Here is a 19,639-nt window from a genome sequence, read left to right as displayed (position 1 = left end):
TTTGAATAGTTAAAACAAATAGTTTAAAATTGTAAAATATTTTTAATAAAAAAAAATATTACACCACCGTGGTAATATTGTAAGGCATATCATTATAACAATATTAACAATTAAAAAACAACTCTGCATAAACACTTTAAAATAAAAAAATAAATAAATAAGTAGTAAACTAATACATAATGATGAGATTTATAAGTTATAAGGTAAGATTCAACGGCATATATCACAAATAAATGTAACAGTTGTCAGTTATTTCAATCCCAGTACAAAGCGCATGTGCCCATCTTGTACGGGTACAACATTTTATCCAGGACCCTCTACTTTTAGATATTAAGCTATATAGCTTATTACAATATAAATAACTAGAATCATTTTCAAAACTATCAGCATGTTTTTAATATTTCTTGAAATTTTTTTTTCTGATTTGGTTTTTTTTTATCTTTTGAGACATAATTCCCTTCCTTTTGTAATTTTGCTTGTTATATCTTAAAGTGATGTTTTCTCCACTGGGTAGCTTAATTCTAGTTTGTTTTTTTTTTTTTTTTTGTTTAAATCTATAGTATCTGGCCTTGGCCAAAATAAATGTTTTTCTCAAGCTTCTTCAATTGATTTACATTTATAATTTCTACTTTTGTTGGTAATTAAATGTTTTTGGTCATTTGTTGTTAGATCTATTACATTATCTTCAGTCTCTTCATTTGAAATTTTATTTTTAGTCTCATTGATATCAATATATAATAAATTATCTTTAGTATTTAAATTCTCTTTACCGTATTTAACCATGTTACAGTTTTCAATCTCTGTAGGTAATAGTATATTTTCTTCAATGCATGTAGTATTAACCTCTACATAATTCATTCTTACATTATTTTCAGTTTCATTAATATATAATAAATTGTATTCACCTACTCTATGTCCAAGATACGCTCGATACCTACTGTACAGCAAAACTTTACCAACTTGATCAACCTTTATATTCATTTATTTCGTTATTTATAATATACGTATTACTTATATTTTTTTTTCTTAAGGCCAATATTACATTTGTGTATATGTTTTGATTTGTTATTTTTTTTTTGTCAAAATTGTTTTCTTATTTTCTACATTTAGAAAATTCTGTTAAAAAAAATCTCATATGATTAACAATTGTTCACATAAAAAAATATTTTTTTCATACCAGGGTAATCGTCCTCATGATGGATCACATCATTATTTGAATGGTAATTAAAATAATTAACCACATTCTGGTTAGTTGGATGGGAGCCATAGTTATTTTCATTTTCTTCGATTTTATTTATTTCTAAATTGTAAATGATATTTGAAACTTGTTGTTTTGCGTTAGCTTGTCTTTTTGGAGAAATTAATGTTTTAACTGTTTTTACGAGACTCATCATGATCATTTCAATAGCTTCAAGTGAACTAGCAATTACTTTTTGATTCTTATTTAAATGCTTAATATCTTTGTCAATATTAGAAACCTTTTTTTTGTCTTTCTGTACGTACGCTTTTATTTTGAGTTGAAGAAGTAGGAGGATTGATAGGAGGTAATGTCTCTGAAAAGCTACCATCCAACTGTTATTCATTAGGTATGACTGCATTCATTGTTATTGAACTTGTCTTCCATTATTTCTTTTCGAACATTTAACATGGTACTTTAAGAATAATAAATGAAACTATTCTAAATTATTCAAATTATTTGTATATGTTTATAGAGTCAAGTTTTTGAAATTCGTATCAAGTATAAACTATAGTTGTTTATAGGCACAGTACAAAACATACAAAGCAATATCAGCAATATGTAGAAAAGAATGATAGACTACTGGTACTATTCAATTTTGTCTAGTATTGTAGGTAATTATATTGTATTTTTTTAAAACAATTTGGTCCACTGAAATAGAAAAAGAGAGTTCATAATTTTGAACCAAAAATCCATCCATTTACTCTAAATAAAGTAATTTTTATTTTATATACCAGTTAATCAATTTTCATGAAATCCAATACTTTAGGCTGAAATACAGAAAAAAAAATAGTTTGGTTTAAATGAAAATTCTCCAGTGTTGGACTTTTTTGAAACTTTCATAACACCAAAGCTCATGGGAAATATTGTATTTGAAACCAATTGATATGGCACAACAAACTTTTTCAGAGCACTCCAGATTAGATATTTCAAAAATACATCGATTGTTAAAATGTTTATATTTTTAGCACATAATATGTTAATGGCTAGAAATAAAAAATTAGAAATTCTAGATTATTGGTCTACTAATAAACTCTTACATCCAAATATATTAGGTAAACTAATGAATGAAGATAGGTAGATATTTGTTACTTCTCCGATTAATTTATTTTTGAGATAATAACTAACAAATTTATGTGAACTACTAAATAAAATAATAAAAATGGTAATATCTGAAGTTCAAAAAACTTTTAAAAATGCTCTTATACCTTTTCCTAACTTAGCTATTGATGAAAGTTTACTATTATGGATATGAAATTTGTCTTTTAAACAGTACATAAAATAGAGGTTTTAATATTTCTCAAGCCCAGGTTCAAAAAGTACGGGTTCTTAAGTGAAGATAAATTTGAAACCCGAATATCTTTTCTACCAAGAAAATTACAAAATTTAAATACTGATATTCCAAATTATTATATGAATGAAGCAAATTTAAATACCTCTTTTAGTACAATTGTCTTTAAGTATTTGGAAGAAATTTCATAATTTAGTCAGTTCAGTTGTAGGTAAAAAAAATTTTTTGGTAGCGAGTATTGTAGAACTGGATAAGTATTTGAGTGAAACCCTGCTCAGCCGTCAGCTGGATATTTTAATGTGGTAGTGTAGTAGAAAACAATTATAATATCCTAGATTATATGAAATTATAAAAGAAGGCTTCATCATGTACATATGACATAAACCGTTTTAAAAGCAAATTTAGGAATTATTTTGAAATTAAAATTTGAATAATGAAATTTCTGGGCTTTAAAAAATTGTGCGAAAAAACAAATTAACTTCATCTTACCTGGTCGTAGCAAAAAACCTATACAGATCTGTAACAGGTATTTATTTGTTTATTATAAATTTAAAAATAGCAAGAATCCTGCAAGAGTCTTGGTCTTGTTTTGATCATCACTACTTCCCATGATTTTTCTAAAAAAAAATAATCACAGATAAATATCATCAGCATCGGTCGCTATTTTGCTATCAATATTTAAGTCACAAACTGTATTAATGTATACTATGAACAAAATGGAACCTAGAGCACAACACTGCGGGATACCATATTCAATATAATTTTGAATTAAATAACATCATTTAATTTTACCATTTGTTGTCTATTAGAGAGGTAGTTCTTAAATCAAAAGAGACTTTTATTATTTATTCCAACATTTGGTAAAATTGGTCATAGAATAGCATGTTGAATAGTATCAAAAGCCTTCGATAAATCTATGAAAAAACAATCGTTTTTAGAGAATCATAGAAAAATTGAGTTGCATTATATAAGGTATTTTAAATTTTTTAGTGAAATTATTTAGATTTATAAATTGGAATACTTAAAATTGACATGGGTATTATTATTATAACTTAATAATTTTTCAAGTGATAGAAAATTAAAAGAATAATTTATTTTTAAGTTTTTTAGTAAACCATTAACTGCAGTTCGCGAAATTTTAAATTAGCTTGGTTAGTTATAAATTTCTGAATCAAAAACTGTTTAGTTAAATTTATGAATTATTCATCTATATTAAACTTCTATATAAATGGCAAACGGATGGAAACGTTTGATTGAAATTTATTTTAAACATTATTGAGGTTCTCAGAGTTTGATATAGAGTTATACCTAACTTATAATATTATAAGTTCTAACACATACATAGGCGTAAACTGGAGGGGTGAGAGGGTGGGGTACCTGCCCACTTAATATTTTTTAAATTTATTTGAAAAATATTATCAAATAGGCGTTTTAGATTTGTAAGAATTATTTTTCAAGAAAACTGTTAAATATAATATTTTTAAACGATTAACTATAGAGATAAAAACAAAATGTATTTATTAGGTATATTCAGTCTCTAAGTATCTTTAATAATAGGATATAATATAGATATAAAATAAAGTTTGCTCTTAATGAAAAATATGTACGCCACTGAATATAGTTATTAGCTATCTATTGTTAGTTTTGTTATATATTAGTAGGAGTTACGTTAATTTATTGAAATTAATTACTAAAAGACATTGTTGACGACATCAATGATGATGAAATAGTGAGTAGGATAATTAGTACAGAGGTCACAGTTATATTTTGTCCTTGTAGACGGCGGTTCCAACAACGTTGGTAGAGGTTGTTTGCGGTCTGATGGTGTGTTTGCACCAGACCGACGATGGCTGGCGTATAGTGCGCTGATAATAATGTGGTTCTACTGGACAGTACGTCGATGCACATCGCTGGTGGGCGATTGGTCTTGTGGCGACGCGGTATCGTGTTCGTCGAATGTCGAGTGGATCGTCTCTACTGCCGGCGCAGCGCAAGCGATGGTGTCTGTGACCACGGCTGCTGCCCACCGTCAGTCGAGCACAGCACACCTGTTAAACAATGCCTACAACGTGATGAGCCGTGGCATGAACAAACGCATGACAGGTGGGGGAATACTACGGCAGCAGCACGCATTTACCATGGCTGGCGTGTACGCCACAGTGGCCGGATCAGTCGTGTTGGCGAGATCTGTAGCCGTAATGATAGCCCGACCCGACAGATTTGCGATCGTCGACGTACTGTTGCTGTGCCTACCGGCGGTCATAGTGACGGTAGTTGTTGAATGCGTGATCGTGTACATGTGCGTGACCGCAGAGGACACGTGCCACGACGTCGTCCACCGATTGCATAAGATAGCACTCGATGCGGCACGGCCACCGGTGGCCGATCGTCGAGGTGGCCACCGGCCGCTACACTGGCAGCTGGAAGCTGCGTGGCGTGATCACTGGCGTGGTTGTCAGCTGGTGGATGGCCTGTCCGCGTGTTATGGGCTAGACCTGGCAGTGAACTTGACCGCCAGTATGCTGTACTTTGTCGTGTACGCGTACGTCACGCTCATTTCGGTTTACGCGTCATTTAACTCATTAGATCACGGCAACACTATAGAGCACAACAACTCCACAAGCGTCATCTACTGGAATATAGCTCTGGCGTGTCAACTATTATGCGTTTCGTTCCGAATCGTATTTATATCGTACCGGGCCGAGAGGATCAAGCAAGTGGTAAGCGGTACACACCGGAGTAATTTTATCCCATAACCGCACTATTTTACTAGTATATAGTGAGATTTTAAACATTTAACTTCTGCCATCAATTTTAAATTATTATTTGAAAATTTATCTTAAAATGTATGTTATGTGTTATTTTAAAAATAAAAATTTACACGACTAATTTTCATTATCGAATGAACACTATCAATTATATTTATAAGTTATTATAATATTATTAATATTTTATAATCATTTATGGTAAGAATATTAATCTACATTATGAATTCAATTAAATTTTATTTATATCTTCTTTGAAACTCAAGTATTTTCAATACCTATCTTCATTGATACATTGTGTTTCGCGGGATGTATAAGTATTAATTACAATAGGCTGGCGATAAGAGATATCTGTAGATTCCTTTTTTTTTCTGAGCTTTCGTTTAATATATTTAAGATAAAAATGAATTATTAATCACTTCTATAACATATTTTTTTTTCGTAAACTAGAAATAATGACATTAATCTTATCATTATTTATTTGGGAATATATAAATATTTTTATTTTTTTTTTAACAGGCGGTCAATGCAGTTCTAATATCATTAAGAAATGTACTGAAAAACAACAATTTAGATTTTTCCACTATCATGCTGGTAATTATAACAATTTGTAAACATAATTTGAAAGTTATAATAAAGAGTAAGCGCGAGAGCTAAAATTTCAGACATTGAATGAAAAATTCTGGAAATAAATAAGAAGTAATTGCTTAATAATGGGTATTAATGGGGCATGAAAGCAGGGAATATAATGAGTACTGAAGTCATAACTATAATTTATGTTTAAGTCTAAAATCTAAATAGATCATAATTATAGCTGGCTATATAACTGCACTTGAAGTAAATGCAGTTATAATTAATTAAAACACTATCTGAGGAGATATTGGGAGATTACCAAAGGTGGTTTCAGACCTAATAGAATCTATTAAATATATCAATAACTGATCACATTTTTAGTATAAGACAGATTATAAAAAAGTCAAGGGAATTTAATAAAATTGTATCTATTTCATTTGTGGAGTTTAAAAAACCTACAATTCCATTCATCAAGAGAGCATTCGGAACATACTAAATTAGTTCAATTTTCCTATTAAGTTGAAAAATCGTATTGAGTCCTTTCTCAAAAAATGTTATACCAGACTCTGAAAATGAAATTGAAGGCAAGTACTTATCATTAAAATTAAAATGCATACACCTACCTATGTATTTATAAATATATATTGGTCTATTTGTTTATGTTTAATGAAAATGATTGTGATTTGATCATTAATAATAAAATGTTATCCTAATATAAATAAAAGAACAGGCCTTTTTTATGTATCTATTTTGTGATGACGCTATTTAACTTTTTTCCAATCTTTTTTTAACCGAATTGTTTTAAACATTTTTCTAGGTGTTACCGCGTCGTCGCAATTTACAAAACTTTAATTTTAAAATAAATTTTTACGTGTAATTTGTATAATTATATATTCATTTAATAATAACAAGCAGTCGGCCAATAACGGGAAATACGGTAACCATGGTTTGTTAAAGCTACCATTAGACTTGCACATTACCAAAACCCCAGTTTCTAATATAAAAAAAATTCACCATTAGCAAAAGTATTAACCGATTATGTAATAATTGTGTGGGATGAGTACACAATTGCTTATAAATGGGATTTAGAGGCTTTAGATCAAACACTACGAGATATTTGGTCATCAGATAAAACTATGGAAGACATTATATTAGTATTTGCGGGAGATTTGACAAACATTACGAGGAACACGATTTGATTAAATAAATGCAAGCCTAGTCATTTAAATTTGAAAAATCCAAGTAGTGGATAGTCATGCAAATGCGTTATTTTGACAACCACAAATAATCGAGCTGACTCAATAAACTCGCCAATGATTAATGGATTTCAAGCACTAGAAATGGGTTACTTTTCTATCGATATATTTGTTGATAGTGAAGAATCCGTACATTTTCCTGCAGAGTTCTTAAATTCACAAACACCATCTGGTATGACTCCTTATAAAATATTTCTGGAGGTGGTAGTTCCAATTATTATTCCAATTATATAATTGAGAAATTTGAAAAGTAGATTGAAGGACGGGGGATATTTTGGGTGTGCTTAAGATTTCATTGATCTTCTCTTTAAGCTTATGCAATTTATTATAATTATCCTATTAAATTTATACAGGAATATTTGTTGTGTAATAATAAAGTAGGTTCCTACAAATGATCTGTAATATTTCATGGTTGTTGAGAAGGTATGTAATTTCCTAAATGTTTTCAATACATTTCAATGAAATATTATATTAATGTATTTTTAAAATGTTACTAGGATGTTTCTATGACGTAACAGATAAGCAATTTTTTCTGAAAGACAGCAGTTATAATCATTAGCAATCGCATAGGTACATATTACATTTACGTGACTTCAACTTAAAATATGATGTTCATGTTTCTATAAAATATCGCTTGAATATCTATGGTACAAGACTGCACTCTAGAGCACTATGCTTCAGTATCGTTTTTTTTTTTAAATTTCGTTTAAATTTATTTATTTATTTTTTACTTAATTTTCATATTAATATTTTTTTGAATTATATAATCATTATAATATATTGTTATCGTAAAACTACTAAATATATAAATATAAATCATACTTATGAACATCTGTTGTGTTAGTTTGTTGCGAATTATGAATACCTACCTAATACCTATAATATAATATAAAATTAAATAATATGAAATGTTTCATAAAGATAATTTTTTTTAGATCAATTCATTCACATACCAAATCACGAACAGAGAAGTTAAAGTTTCGGCGAGTGGTTTTTTTTCAGTAAATTTATCATTTTTTCACGCAGTAAGTACCTACCTATTAATATATTAAACGTTAAGGTATATTCTGACATACTTAATAATAATATGATAAACACATTTAACTTTCTTTTTTTACAGCTCATACGTTTGGCTACTACATACCTAATTGTTATAATCCAATATAACTCCGAACCACCAAACCCAAAGAAATAAACATGCAAATAATAAGTCATCCTCAGTCCTCACAATACTATTGATTAATGCAGTATGGTTATATGATTATAAACATAAACCTTATACTAATAGAACGGCCTAACCTATATTACTAACATTAGGGGGAGTTTGTAATTTGCACCAAAATAAAGATACGATATTTTCACCACTGAATGTAGTCGAAAGTAGTGTTTGTAATTTGCACCAAAGTAAGGTCTTGTAATTTGCACCACCCTCAGGGAGTTAAAAAAAGAAATTGTAACTTGCTCCAACATGAGTAATTTTTTGTTCGATTATCGAATATTCGATTATTCCTCGGTATTCTCGTTTACGTCGAGACTAGGTGGACTCGAATGACTAAAATATTTTTTTGGAATTTTTCACCTTATCTGGTAATATTTTGAACGTATAGGTTTTTGTTGTAACAAATGTAATAAGTTATTACTTATTAATTATTATTGTTAATTACCAATAAATAATAATCAACAATTTATCTCTACTTAGTTATTACCTAAAAGTATTTGGATTGCAGCATACTTTCGATTATCTGTGGTCTTCTGCGAAACCATGGGTACACGAACATACATTGAAAAATTGAAAGAAAATTTTAATCGTAGATTAAAATGAAGAGTTTTCAAACACAAAATCAAGAACTGTCATTGATTTTTTCGTCAAAATAACGATAATGCAGCAATCATTAACTTCAATTTTTAAGTTTATTCTAGACCTTGAATATTTTTGAAATATTTTGAATTATCTATTTATCTTGGTGCATTAAAAGTTTGGCCAACTACAATTATTAAAGAATGTTGTTTCTATTAGGGGCAAGCATGGTGATTGGTATCGTTACATTCAAAATTTGGAGTTGAGACCAATCAGAAATAGGTTTATTATTGAAAGTATATTTGGTATACCATTATTAAATAAAGATGTAGAAAACTGTATTATTGAAGATTTTATATCTATAATGCCGAAACATGAAAAATTCAACGAATTTATGGATTATATTAAAGAAAACTATATAGATTTGTCGCGGTCGTTATCGCAACGACCGCGGCTGCTCTATTCTCGTCCTCGATAACTCAACTGGACTGGGTCCGGCCGGCGACCGTGGACGAGCAGTCTAGTCTGAACGACGGTCGCCGAACGTTCGTATTATATATATATATTGTGATATTATTGTTAACATATTTACGACCGCATGTCAACTATTGTTGACATGGAGTCTCTTTAAAATAACCGGTCAACTATAGTTGACATGCGGCCTATTTAAGTAAATAGGGTTTCCTGATACGTGGTTTTATTTTGTAACCATATAAATTGTATGGTTTTATTCAACACATTTTTCTTTATCATTCGGTATCATTGGTTTTTGAATAGCTCCACTAGATCGCGTTTATTTAATTCACAAAAATAATAAATGCAAGCTGTTACTCTGGGTTTCTCGATCGTACACAAATTTGCTTACACGTCTGATAACGTTTGTAATCAATTACGAATTTTTGATATTATTATAATATTATAACACATTATTATGTTACATGAATACATTTTCAAATAAAATAGAATTTTTTCAAAAGATCGTACTACAGTTTCATTTTTCGCGATGAATACTAATGAAATCTCAGATCTGCTGGACTTGACTAGTTCAGATTCGTTTGACGATGATTATAGTTCTGATGAGTATGTCCAACAATATTCAGATAACAATAATAGTGATGAAATTATTGAAAATTCGGATACAGACGTTGAAATTGCAGATATAAATACTATTCCTAAGTTATATTTTACTGGTAATTTTAGATTGCAATGCGCTTTATCAAGTAACAATCCTCATGATTATTTTTCTTTATTTTTTGATGATAGAATTATGAATAATATAGTGACTTGGGTAAATTTGAAAGTAAATATTTTAAGATCTCGAGGTGTAAAAAAACACTCAAATTTAAGTAGTTGGTAAAATATTGATATATCTACATTCATACTCGTATGAATTGAAAAAGTTTATTGGTCTTAGTTTACTTATGGGTATTCATAAACTCCCTGCTATACGTTTATATTGGTCACAATCAGAAGTTGATTATCATCCAATTTAAGGCCAAACTCTTAGTCGAAATCGTTATGAAACTATTTTGAGATGCTTATGCTTTTATGATCCATTTACAACAGATAAGTCTGATCGTTTACACAAAATTAATAATGTCCTTGATCGTATAATTTCCAATATTCAAACTAAATACTATCCTAAAGAAAGTTTGTCATTAGATGAATCTATGCTTCTGTAGAGAGGAAGGTTAAGCTTTAGACAGTATATCCCTAGTAAAGCACATAAATATGGAATAAAAATTTTTGAACTTTGTACTGATGATGGGTTCATTTTAGATTTGATTATTTATAAGGGTAAAGGTGCAGTAACAGATTCAAGAGGAGTGACGTTTGGTATTGTAGATAAACTAATGAGGAACTATTTGGAGAAAGGTTATACACTGTACATGGATAACTATTATAATAGTGTACAACTAGCTGGGTATTTATATAAAAATAAAACTCATGTAGTTGGAACCTTAGGAAAAAAAGAAAAGAAAATCCTAGTATTACTGCTGAAAAATTAAAAAAAGGTGAAGCAGTCCATGCACAAAAAAATAATGAACATGTAAAAAAATGGATTGATAAAAGGGAAATGTGTTTGATATCAACAAAACACAATTTAGGTTTTGAAAATGTAACTGATAAATTTGGTAGACAAAAATTCAAACCTACTGTGATTGTTGACTATAATAATCACATGTCAGGAATAGATAGAGCTGATAAAATGATGAGCTACTATCCAATGCCTAGAAAGTGTATGCGTTGGTATATCAAAGTATTTTTTCATTTAGTGGATATCTGTTTATGGAACTCCAACTACTTATATCATTTACAAGTATCAAAACTTCCCATCTAGAATTTAGAAGACGTATTATAAGTTCTTTACTTGATGTTTCATTAAATAAAAGACCATCATGCAGCCCTAAATCTTTAACAATATATGAAACTCAAAGTAAACCATTACACAATATACAAAAAGTTCAAAAACGAAAAAGATGTAGGGTATGCCATGCTCACAAAAAAAGAAGCACAACTTTATTTATATGTGACACTTGTAAAGATGAAAAAGAAAATACTACCTATAGGTTTATGTGCAGATCCTTGTTTCAAAATGTATCATACAAATTAGTTTGATAAATAATTTATTTTTATGCAGTTTTTTTCTTTATAAATATAAAAAAGGCTTTGGTTTTTTTAATGTTTTTTTTAAATGTTTTAATTTAGATTTATATATAAACTATATAATTTCAAACTATAACTCATAGACTATGAGGACTGTATCAATTTTAATTTTCTAATTAAATTATTATAACTATTATTTTATTTATTTGTTGGTATTTTTATATTATTTTCTATGTCAATCATAGTTGACAAGTGGGTTTTTATAATGAGTATCCTTAAAAAAAACCGGTGTCAACATAAGTCGACATGAAAATTAGAGCTTTTAAAAGTTGTACATGATCAATTTTGTTATTTAAGCAGTGAAATTAATTTATTTCTGTAAAAAAAAAAAATAATTTTTCCAAAAATTTATTTTTGGTTATTTATAAGGATACACAATTTGCATGCGGTCATGAACGTGTTAATATTTATAATAAAGTGCCGTCATCTGTAAGAAACGCAACGTGTTTTAACATTCCCAACCAGATACCTACATTTGGTGCAGTTGGAAAAGGAGTAAAGTAAGTGCTAAATTTTTTTTTACACAATTTATTTTACGTAAATTAAAATAAATTAGCACATATCGGGTTAAAAGAACCTACATAGGTGTCCTGATCATACCGGTTCCTAATATATATTTTTAAAATTGGTTGTAATAGAATATTAAGTACTTATTTAAACTAGGGTGGTAAATTTTGGCAGAATTTGCGAAATTTAGTGTAATTCCTACAGTGCTAAAATTGAGTTAGACTATTAATAGGTTGGAAAGTACCTACATAGCTCCACCACCAGCGATAGCCCGATTTATGTTAATCTCGTATCTATCGTAATTTAATTAGGTAGATAATAGCAATTAATTTAATTACTACTATGGCTGGCAAGTGCATTGGTGAATTAAATATTGTAGATATTAAACGGGGAACTGTCGATACGTGGTGTTGAGACCGGGGAGTCCAAGGCCGATAAGCTCCTAGCATTAGAGGAGTATATTAGGTCTAAGGAAAACATGAATCCAAGATTAGTACGGTTTGGGGTTACTGACGCGTTGTCAGCCCAGGTACCAGAAGATAGTAGAACGGATATCCAGAACAGCGGTAATGAGGTCAACTCCGAAAAGGATTTGATAAATCAGTTCATGGAACAGATGTTGGATAGGTTGGAGGGGGTAGAAGCGACGGTCGACGAGCAGCAACTTACGATCGCTACACTTAGCAAGAGCGTGGAACGCTTAGAGCGGGAATTGGCCTAAGAAAAACGTAGGTCAACCGAACAGGTGGCGCAAGAAGCCGCGCATGCGGTAGAAACACCCCCCTACCAACTCCGTGCGGAGCAAATCAGTATTGCCCAAAAAAAAAATCAAAATCGTCCGGTTAAAACTCCAGTGGTGAGTTTTGAGAGCCGATGGACGAACATCCGGAGCAGATTGTCCGGAGGAAACCCTCGAACGAACTTTTTACGTTCGTGCGTATTCGTTTTGCTGTCGCAGAAACCGACGATTCCATCTTGCGCGACGGGACTCCTCTGCGGTTATCCGACAATGACGATAATGACGAGGACAATCAAGTTATGAGGCATTCCTGGGGACGACTCCGGGATATCTCCGACCGGGACGTATGTAGTATTAGTCAACGGGTAATTGTTATATTTACACGCTAAAGCGAGTAGCGTTGAGATAAAACTTTCATTTTTCAACTCACTAAATACTGCCCGTTCTGCTCATTTCAAATTGATAATAACAAAATGGTGCTCCACATTGGCATTAAAATCCCCGAAAAAATACAAAAACCATTGAACGCCTCCCTTGCGGCAATCGGGAAAATTTTTGGTACTGAATCCCGACGATCTATCACGCTCGTCCTAATGAGCGTCTTCCGGAAGCAGGTCGGCGCTTATTGGGACGACGTAAGTTACAGGAGAATCGTGTTTAGGTTATTATCATTCTTCATAGTTCTTCATAGAGAATCTGCATGCTCTTCACTAGAATCACGAGGCTAAGAGAAGATGAGGAGAGGGGAATGCAGCAAGGTGGAGTATGAACATCAACCAAAGCAAGCTGAAAAGTAGTTAAGTCTTTTTCTTTTGTATGCCAACACGCCAAAGTAGGAGGGATAGAGCTCTCCATTTTGTAAAAAATATAAACTGTGTGAGGTCACTACAGGGAGATTGTCCCTTTACGTGATTAAATAACTGTTGTATTTGTTTAATAAACGATGTCGGCCAGGAGGACGGAATACTAACGTAGTTTCCTCTTGGTCTGCGGTGCAAAAAAAAAAAAGTTTGAGAGTATATGGATTAACTGTCGATTATTCGAATTTACAGACCTTGCATCATGGGACGGATGAAGGTGTACACCGGAGACACCGGAGATCCCAAATCCCTTCCGAAAATATATAGTGGACGATCCGAAGCAGTCGTCTCGACCTGCCACCCCTACATCGCCGGTGTACCAGACACCAACGTCGGTCCGATCGACCGATCGATTTTTGTACTATAATTACACACACATACGCGCGCGTATGTACGCGAATGTAGGCGACTATTAAACAAGCGAAATTGTGCATGCGCAATGATCGTCATGAGGCTCGTTTTTCATCGCCTCTGAGTACTAAAAATAGATGTGATAGGTATTATGGCCAACCCGTAGATGTGATCGCGGCACGTTCAACAACAACACATAGATATAGATAATCATAAACCGTTTTTATTGTCACAGTGCCTAATGAAACCAATTTCAATATTAGTTTAATTTTTTTTATGAAGGAGGGGGGGGGGTAAAATACATAAGTTGCCTTACTAAAAAAATACAATTAAAACCGCCACTGGTATAAGTATAATTACCTACTACAATTAATAATTACACAAATTGCATCAGAATAATAACTTTTTAATGATGAAATCGATACGAACAGTGCCATTAGAAGGTTGAAACTCGCTCGTCAGCTTAAACCGTAAAACGGGTTAAATTTAACATATTCTGTGGTGGTAATGGCGAGATTTACCTCTGTTGATATTTGATAACGATTCGCATCATGGACACGTAGAGTAATAAAAATATCTTAAATCGTGCTCTATACAATCAGTATACTACCACGGTGTATTTTCCTCTCTCCAGTCTTACTTGACCGTGTTCATAATTTTTTATGATATTACTTGACACTACTGGAACGTAAGTATTACTTAATCTATTCAATTTTAATTGTATAATAGCTTTTTTAGCCACGAAAAAGTTTCTAACCATAACTAACATTATATTTTTATCATAGCGTACGAAGGGGGGGGGGGGTTACGATAAGCCTGGACACCCCCGGATTCTTCACCTAAGGTTAGGTTATAGGGACATAAATTCGCTTCACGTCATTCTCATAATCTCATCGCAAATAAATCGATTATTTTTGCTTTTTCCTGCAATTTTTATGTAAATGTTTTTTTTTTTTTTGCTTTTTTCAGCTGTAGAATTTTTACAAATTTATTATACAACTATAGTAATACTAGAAAAATTGAATTAATAAGAAACGTAAAAACCTAGAATGTGAACTAAATTTTTATATTGGATTATATGTATAGGTATATATGTTTTCATTATCGGTTTGTTTATTAATTGTATAGATTGTCGATCTTCACATCCTTATATCTTGCAATACCTATTGGGATCACAGATTAACGACGAGCGCTCTGGTGTATTAAATTTGAACTAACCTATTCGGGTAACATTTTATGATAGTAGAGTATATTTTCTATAGTTAGATTGATATTATTATGGTTAATGGTTAAAATTAATTTATATTTTATTATGTTCAAGACTTTAAGTAGGTATTAGTACCAGCCACTAGGACTTACATATTACCTATATTATTATATTTTAAAATATCATGACAAATATATTATGTCAATGCCACAATAATAATTATTAACTGTATGTTTACCGAATTTAAATTATTTTCTTCAGACTTAACTATGACACAACAAAAGAAAAGTCATAATTTTTGCTCTGTGTTTAGTTGTAACTCAAGGTATTCAACTTGTGAAGGCATTAGTTTTCATCAATTTCCGAAAGAAAATGAAATAAAAATTATGTGGTTGAATAAACTTGGAGTTGAGGAACTTGTTGATAAAAGAAGAATATGGGCAATAAATCTAAGAATGGATAAAAAAACTTTACAAAAAAAAAGATTGCAAATATGTTCAAGACATTTTACAGAAGATAACTATTTCTGTCCTAGGTGAGTACAGTAGTATTAGGAAAGTTCTCTCTAACTTTATTTAAATTTGTTTAATGTAGGTAATTATCTTATTTTTTAATACCTATTAGTTCAATAAAAGCAGAGAGAAAATGCCTAAAAAAAAATGCAGTTCCAAATATGAACTTACCTAAGTCATCTATTCCATTTATTTCTCCTAAGAAAAGATTATCTTCAAGAAATATTGCTTCTCCCAAAAAAAAAATATCAGTAGTAAGTGTAATGAGTAAACTATTCATTTTAATATAATTTATCATAATATGCCATACATTTTTATACACATATTTTTAAGTATTAAAACCTGTACCTACATTTAAATCAAATGAAAGACATTTTGTTTAGAGCCCAAAGAAACTTGATTTATCCAGTATCACATCACATCATAATGTCAAGTCTACTAGTCCTCTATTGGTAGAAACTATAAATGACCATGATCAGCACCAAATTGAAAACGTTCAAAGAATACTGGAATACAAGAACGATAAGGAAGTTCAAGTTTCTGTTGGTGATATATTTGTGCCTTTCATTAACTTAATTGATTCTGAAAAAAAGTTAGTGACTATGACTGGAATAACTTCTTTTTCAGTTTTGGAAAAAATTGTAGAGGTTTTTAGTAGGCATTATCCAGACACCAGAACTCATAATCTCAGTATTAAGGAAAGAATCATACTAATTTTTTTAAAACTAAAACAAGATTTATCATTTGCAATCTTGTCAAATTTTTTTAAAAATCTTAGTGCGGAAACTTGTCGTTTTATTTATGTTACAAATATTCCTTTAATAGCTAGTATTTTAAAACATATAATTTACTGGCCATCAAGATATGAAATTTTAAATAATATTCCATATTGCTTTGAAAAATTTATGAACACTAGAGTTGTATTAGATTGCACAGAAATTTCTGTGCAACGGCCAAAATGCTTAACTTGTCGTATTAAAGTATACAGTAATTATAAGTCTACATTTACTTTGAAATTTTTAATTGGTATTTCTCTTGGTGGTTTAATTACCTTTATTAGTGAGCCATTTGGTGGGCGAGCATCAGATAAAGCAATTTTTGAACAAAGTGGATTGATGAATAAGTTAGAACATCCAGATGCTATTATGGTGGATAAAGGATTTATGATAGATGATTTATGCAAACAGAAAACAATTGAAATTATTCGTCCTCCCTTTTTAAAAAACAAAAAACAGTTCTCCATGGATGAAGCGTTACGGAGTAGAGACATCGCAAGTGCAAGAGTTCACATTGAGAGGATAAACCAACGTCTAAAAACATTTAAAATACTCCAGAATAAGTTTCCATGGGCTCATGCACATCTCTCTTCAGATATTATGGTTATAATTGGAGACATTTGTAATCTGAGTCCGCCAATTTTCTCAAATGATAAATTTAGTAATATTTCAGTTGACTAAGTACAATAAATATAGTCTTGTATAATGTATTTGCATTAAATGTGTTAGGTAATTTGGAAAAAATACACAATAATTTACACATTTCTTATATCAATTTCTATATATTTGAAATTATTTAGGCACAGAAAATTACACATAATAATATATACATCTGTAAATAATAAGTATTTATATTATTTGAATCATTTTTTGTGTATCTAAATGATATGTACTAATATACTATTTATGTAATAAAATTTTAAGCAGCAATACAGTGTTATTATTATAAATATATTACTAGAATAGTATTAATATTAAGCTGATTAAAGCTTGAGAAATATTGCAGATGTAAGGTGACTAAAGTAGATTTTTAAGTACAACAGAAGATTTATTTTTGACCAAATCAGTATATTGGATAGTATATTTGTATATATAAAATTATCTATTGTTTGATAATTTGCATATTTCATGCAATAATTTGTCAAAATAAACACTTTTTAAACTTAAAAGCATACGTTTGCAGTAGTCATAATTAATATCTATAGGAATAACATGATAGTTGTTATCAAAGCTACTATAAATTATAAAATCACAATGTGTTACATTTAGCATTACAAGCCCAAGCTGTATTTGTGCATAATATGCATGATTTTGTTTTAAGTCCAGTTTACCATTAGGTTTTTTTATTATGTAAGATAGGTCACTAAGCATATCTAATTGACTCTGATATGATCCTTTAAAAGGACATTTTATTTCAATTAGTTTTATAGGATTATTGTTTGCATCTAAAATTACACCATCAGGTGAGTACCCTAACCAAGGTGTTATTGAATGGGTAATAAATCCACATTCATAAACTTTTATGTTATTAGTTTTTGAATAAAATTGTCTTGCTATACTTTCAAACTCAATGCCATGCTTTACAAACTTATTGGTAAATGTTTTTGGCCAAAAATATCTACTAGCCTTAAGTGCCCACTGTTTTTCAGTTTTTTGAGATTTATTATAGGTGTATAGTGAATAACACCGGCTACCTGTAATCCTAAACTGTCTTACAGCTTTCCAATAGACTTTATCTTTAAGAGACTTATTTCTTATATACTCTGTAGGCTTATCTAATAATTTGGAATATCTAGCTAAACAGCAATTTTTAAGTTCATTTACAGAAAAATTATGAACAATATCCAGCAAACTATTAGGTGTCAAAACAATTTCAATATTAGAATCAGCATCAATGTTCTTTAATCTCCCTTCTTCAGTACAAATTAAATTTCTACCTTTAGTATGTAAAGCTAAAGCTGAAAGTGGCGAAGCAAAAACAAAAGCTGATCTACAATGCACAAAAGAAAAAGCTAAAAAAAATAATAGGTACTCATTATTATGTTAGTTTTTTATTTTTAGTTACATACCTAATGTCTTCACCTGATAGTTCTCTATTACAGGTTGGAACAATTATTGGTTTGCAACAACAAAATTGTTTAATGGGAACAGGAGAATATTGTTGTAAAGATGGTTCCTTTAAACGTGACCACTCACATCTAACATCGGTCGATGATAATGTATCAATATCAGATATTGGAGTTCTAACAAAAATCATTCAAAATTATCATTGTAAGACTAATAATTATTTATTTAAATAAATTATAAAATTAATTTACCTATTTAAATATAAAAGTATTGCTACAACATATTTACAACATTCTGATGCCCCAGCTGCACAAGTACATTTTACTTGAATTATTTCTAATTGAACACCTGATTTAAAATTACCACTCACTTCGTGTGGCATTTCTCGAATATGAGATGTTTGAATAATTAGTGCTTTTATAGTGATTATTTGTTCCTAGTAAAATATAAAATTATTTAATTAAAAAGTAAATACTACCTATGTACTTTAATATAAAAATAAAGTAGCTAACAGACATATACAATATACATATTGCATATATTGATATAATATATAATATATTTACATTAAAGCTGTTTAAATTAATATACTATTGTCATAAATCATCATTCATTTCATGCTTAAGCAATAATTTATTTTAATGAAATTCAATAAAAAATATGAACCCAATTCCAATACAACTTATATTTTTTTAATTAAAAACTTACCTTCACTAATTTTCCACAAAGCACAATTTGTTTCGAATTTAAAACTTGTTCACCCTCAATTGCATTTTTTGAGTTGACTGAGCATTTAGCATAGGAAAAAATATCACTTAAAAGTAATGCCATTTCATATAACTATATAACTATATAAGTTATAAGTATGGTATTAATAGCCGTTAAGATATAAAATTACTTATTAGGTACCTACCTACGTTAATAATAATATTTAACTATAAAATAATTAACATAAAACAAATACATAATACAGGTACAAAGGAAAGTAGGTAATCATAATAATAATATCGTATTTATAATAATAATAATTCAA

General features: G+C 30.0%; 2 protein-coding genes and 1 pseudogene across 2 annotated transcripts; 1 reads left to right on the top strand and 2 right to left on the bottom strand.

Moving 5' to 3' along the window:
• Positions 1-1,139: 1,139 nt before the first annotated feature.
• LOC126552453 (uncharacterized) lies at positions 1,140-1,648 on the bottom strand (annotated as a pseudogene).
• Positions 1,649-4,311: 2,663 nt separating this feature from the next.
• LOC126552015 (uncharacterized) lies at positions 4,312-8,788 on the top strand. The gene is made up of 4 exons (XM_050206483.1): positions 4,312-5,248; positions 5,813-5,887; positions 8,058-8,147; positions 8,243-8,788. The coding sequence occupies exons 1-4, from the start codon at positions 4,403-4,405 to the stop codon at positions 8,315-8,317; spliced, it is 1,086 nt and encodes a 361-aa protein (XP_050062440.1). The 5' UTR covers positions 4,312-4,402; the 3' UTR covers positions 8,318-8,788.
• An 8,879-nt stretch (positions 8,789-17,667) lies between these two features.
• Positions 17,668-19,437, bottom strand: LOC126552452 (uncharacterized; the record flags this gene model as incomplete). Its single annotated transcript, XM_050207148.1, has 4 exons — positions 19,315-19,437; positions 18,858-19,042; positions 18,609-18,782; positions 17,668-18,529 (listed from the first exon to the last, which is right to left on the bottom strand). Coding segments are annotated over exons 1-4 (1,344 nt in total), but the record flags the coding sequence as incomplete, so codon positions are not given.
• Between the last annotated feature and the right edge of the window lie 202 nt (positions 19,438-19,639).

This window comes from Aphis gossypii, chromosome X (assembly GCF_020184175.1).
Source record: "Aphis gossypii isolate Hap1 chromosome X, ASM2018417v2, whole genome shotgun sequence".
Taxonomy (NCBI): Eukaryota; Metazoa; Arthropoda; class Insecta; order Hemiptera; family Aphididae; genus Aphis; species Aphis gossypii.
The sequence above is the reverse complement of the archived record's forward strand: the minus strand, read 5'-3'. Positions and strand labels throughout refer to the sequence as shown.

Coding starts and splice junctions, on each gene's coding strand:
- LOC126552015 (XM_050206483.1), top strand. CDS start 4,403: ATGTGGTTCTACTGGACAGTACGTCGATGCACATCGCTGGTGGGCGAT. Junction 5,249..5,812: donor CCGAGAGGATCAAGCAAGTG/GTAAGCGGTACA, acceptor TTTTTTTAACAG/GCGGTCAATGCAGTTCTAAT. Junction 8,148..8,242: donor ATTTATCATTTTTTCACGCA/GTAAGTACCTAC, acceptor CTTTTTTTACAG/CTCATACGTTTGGCTACTAC.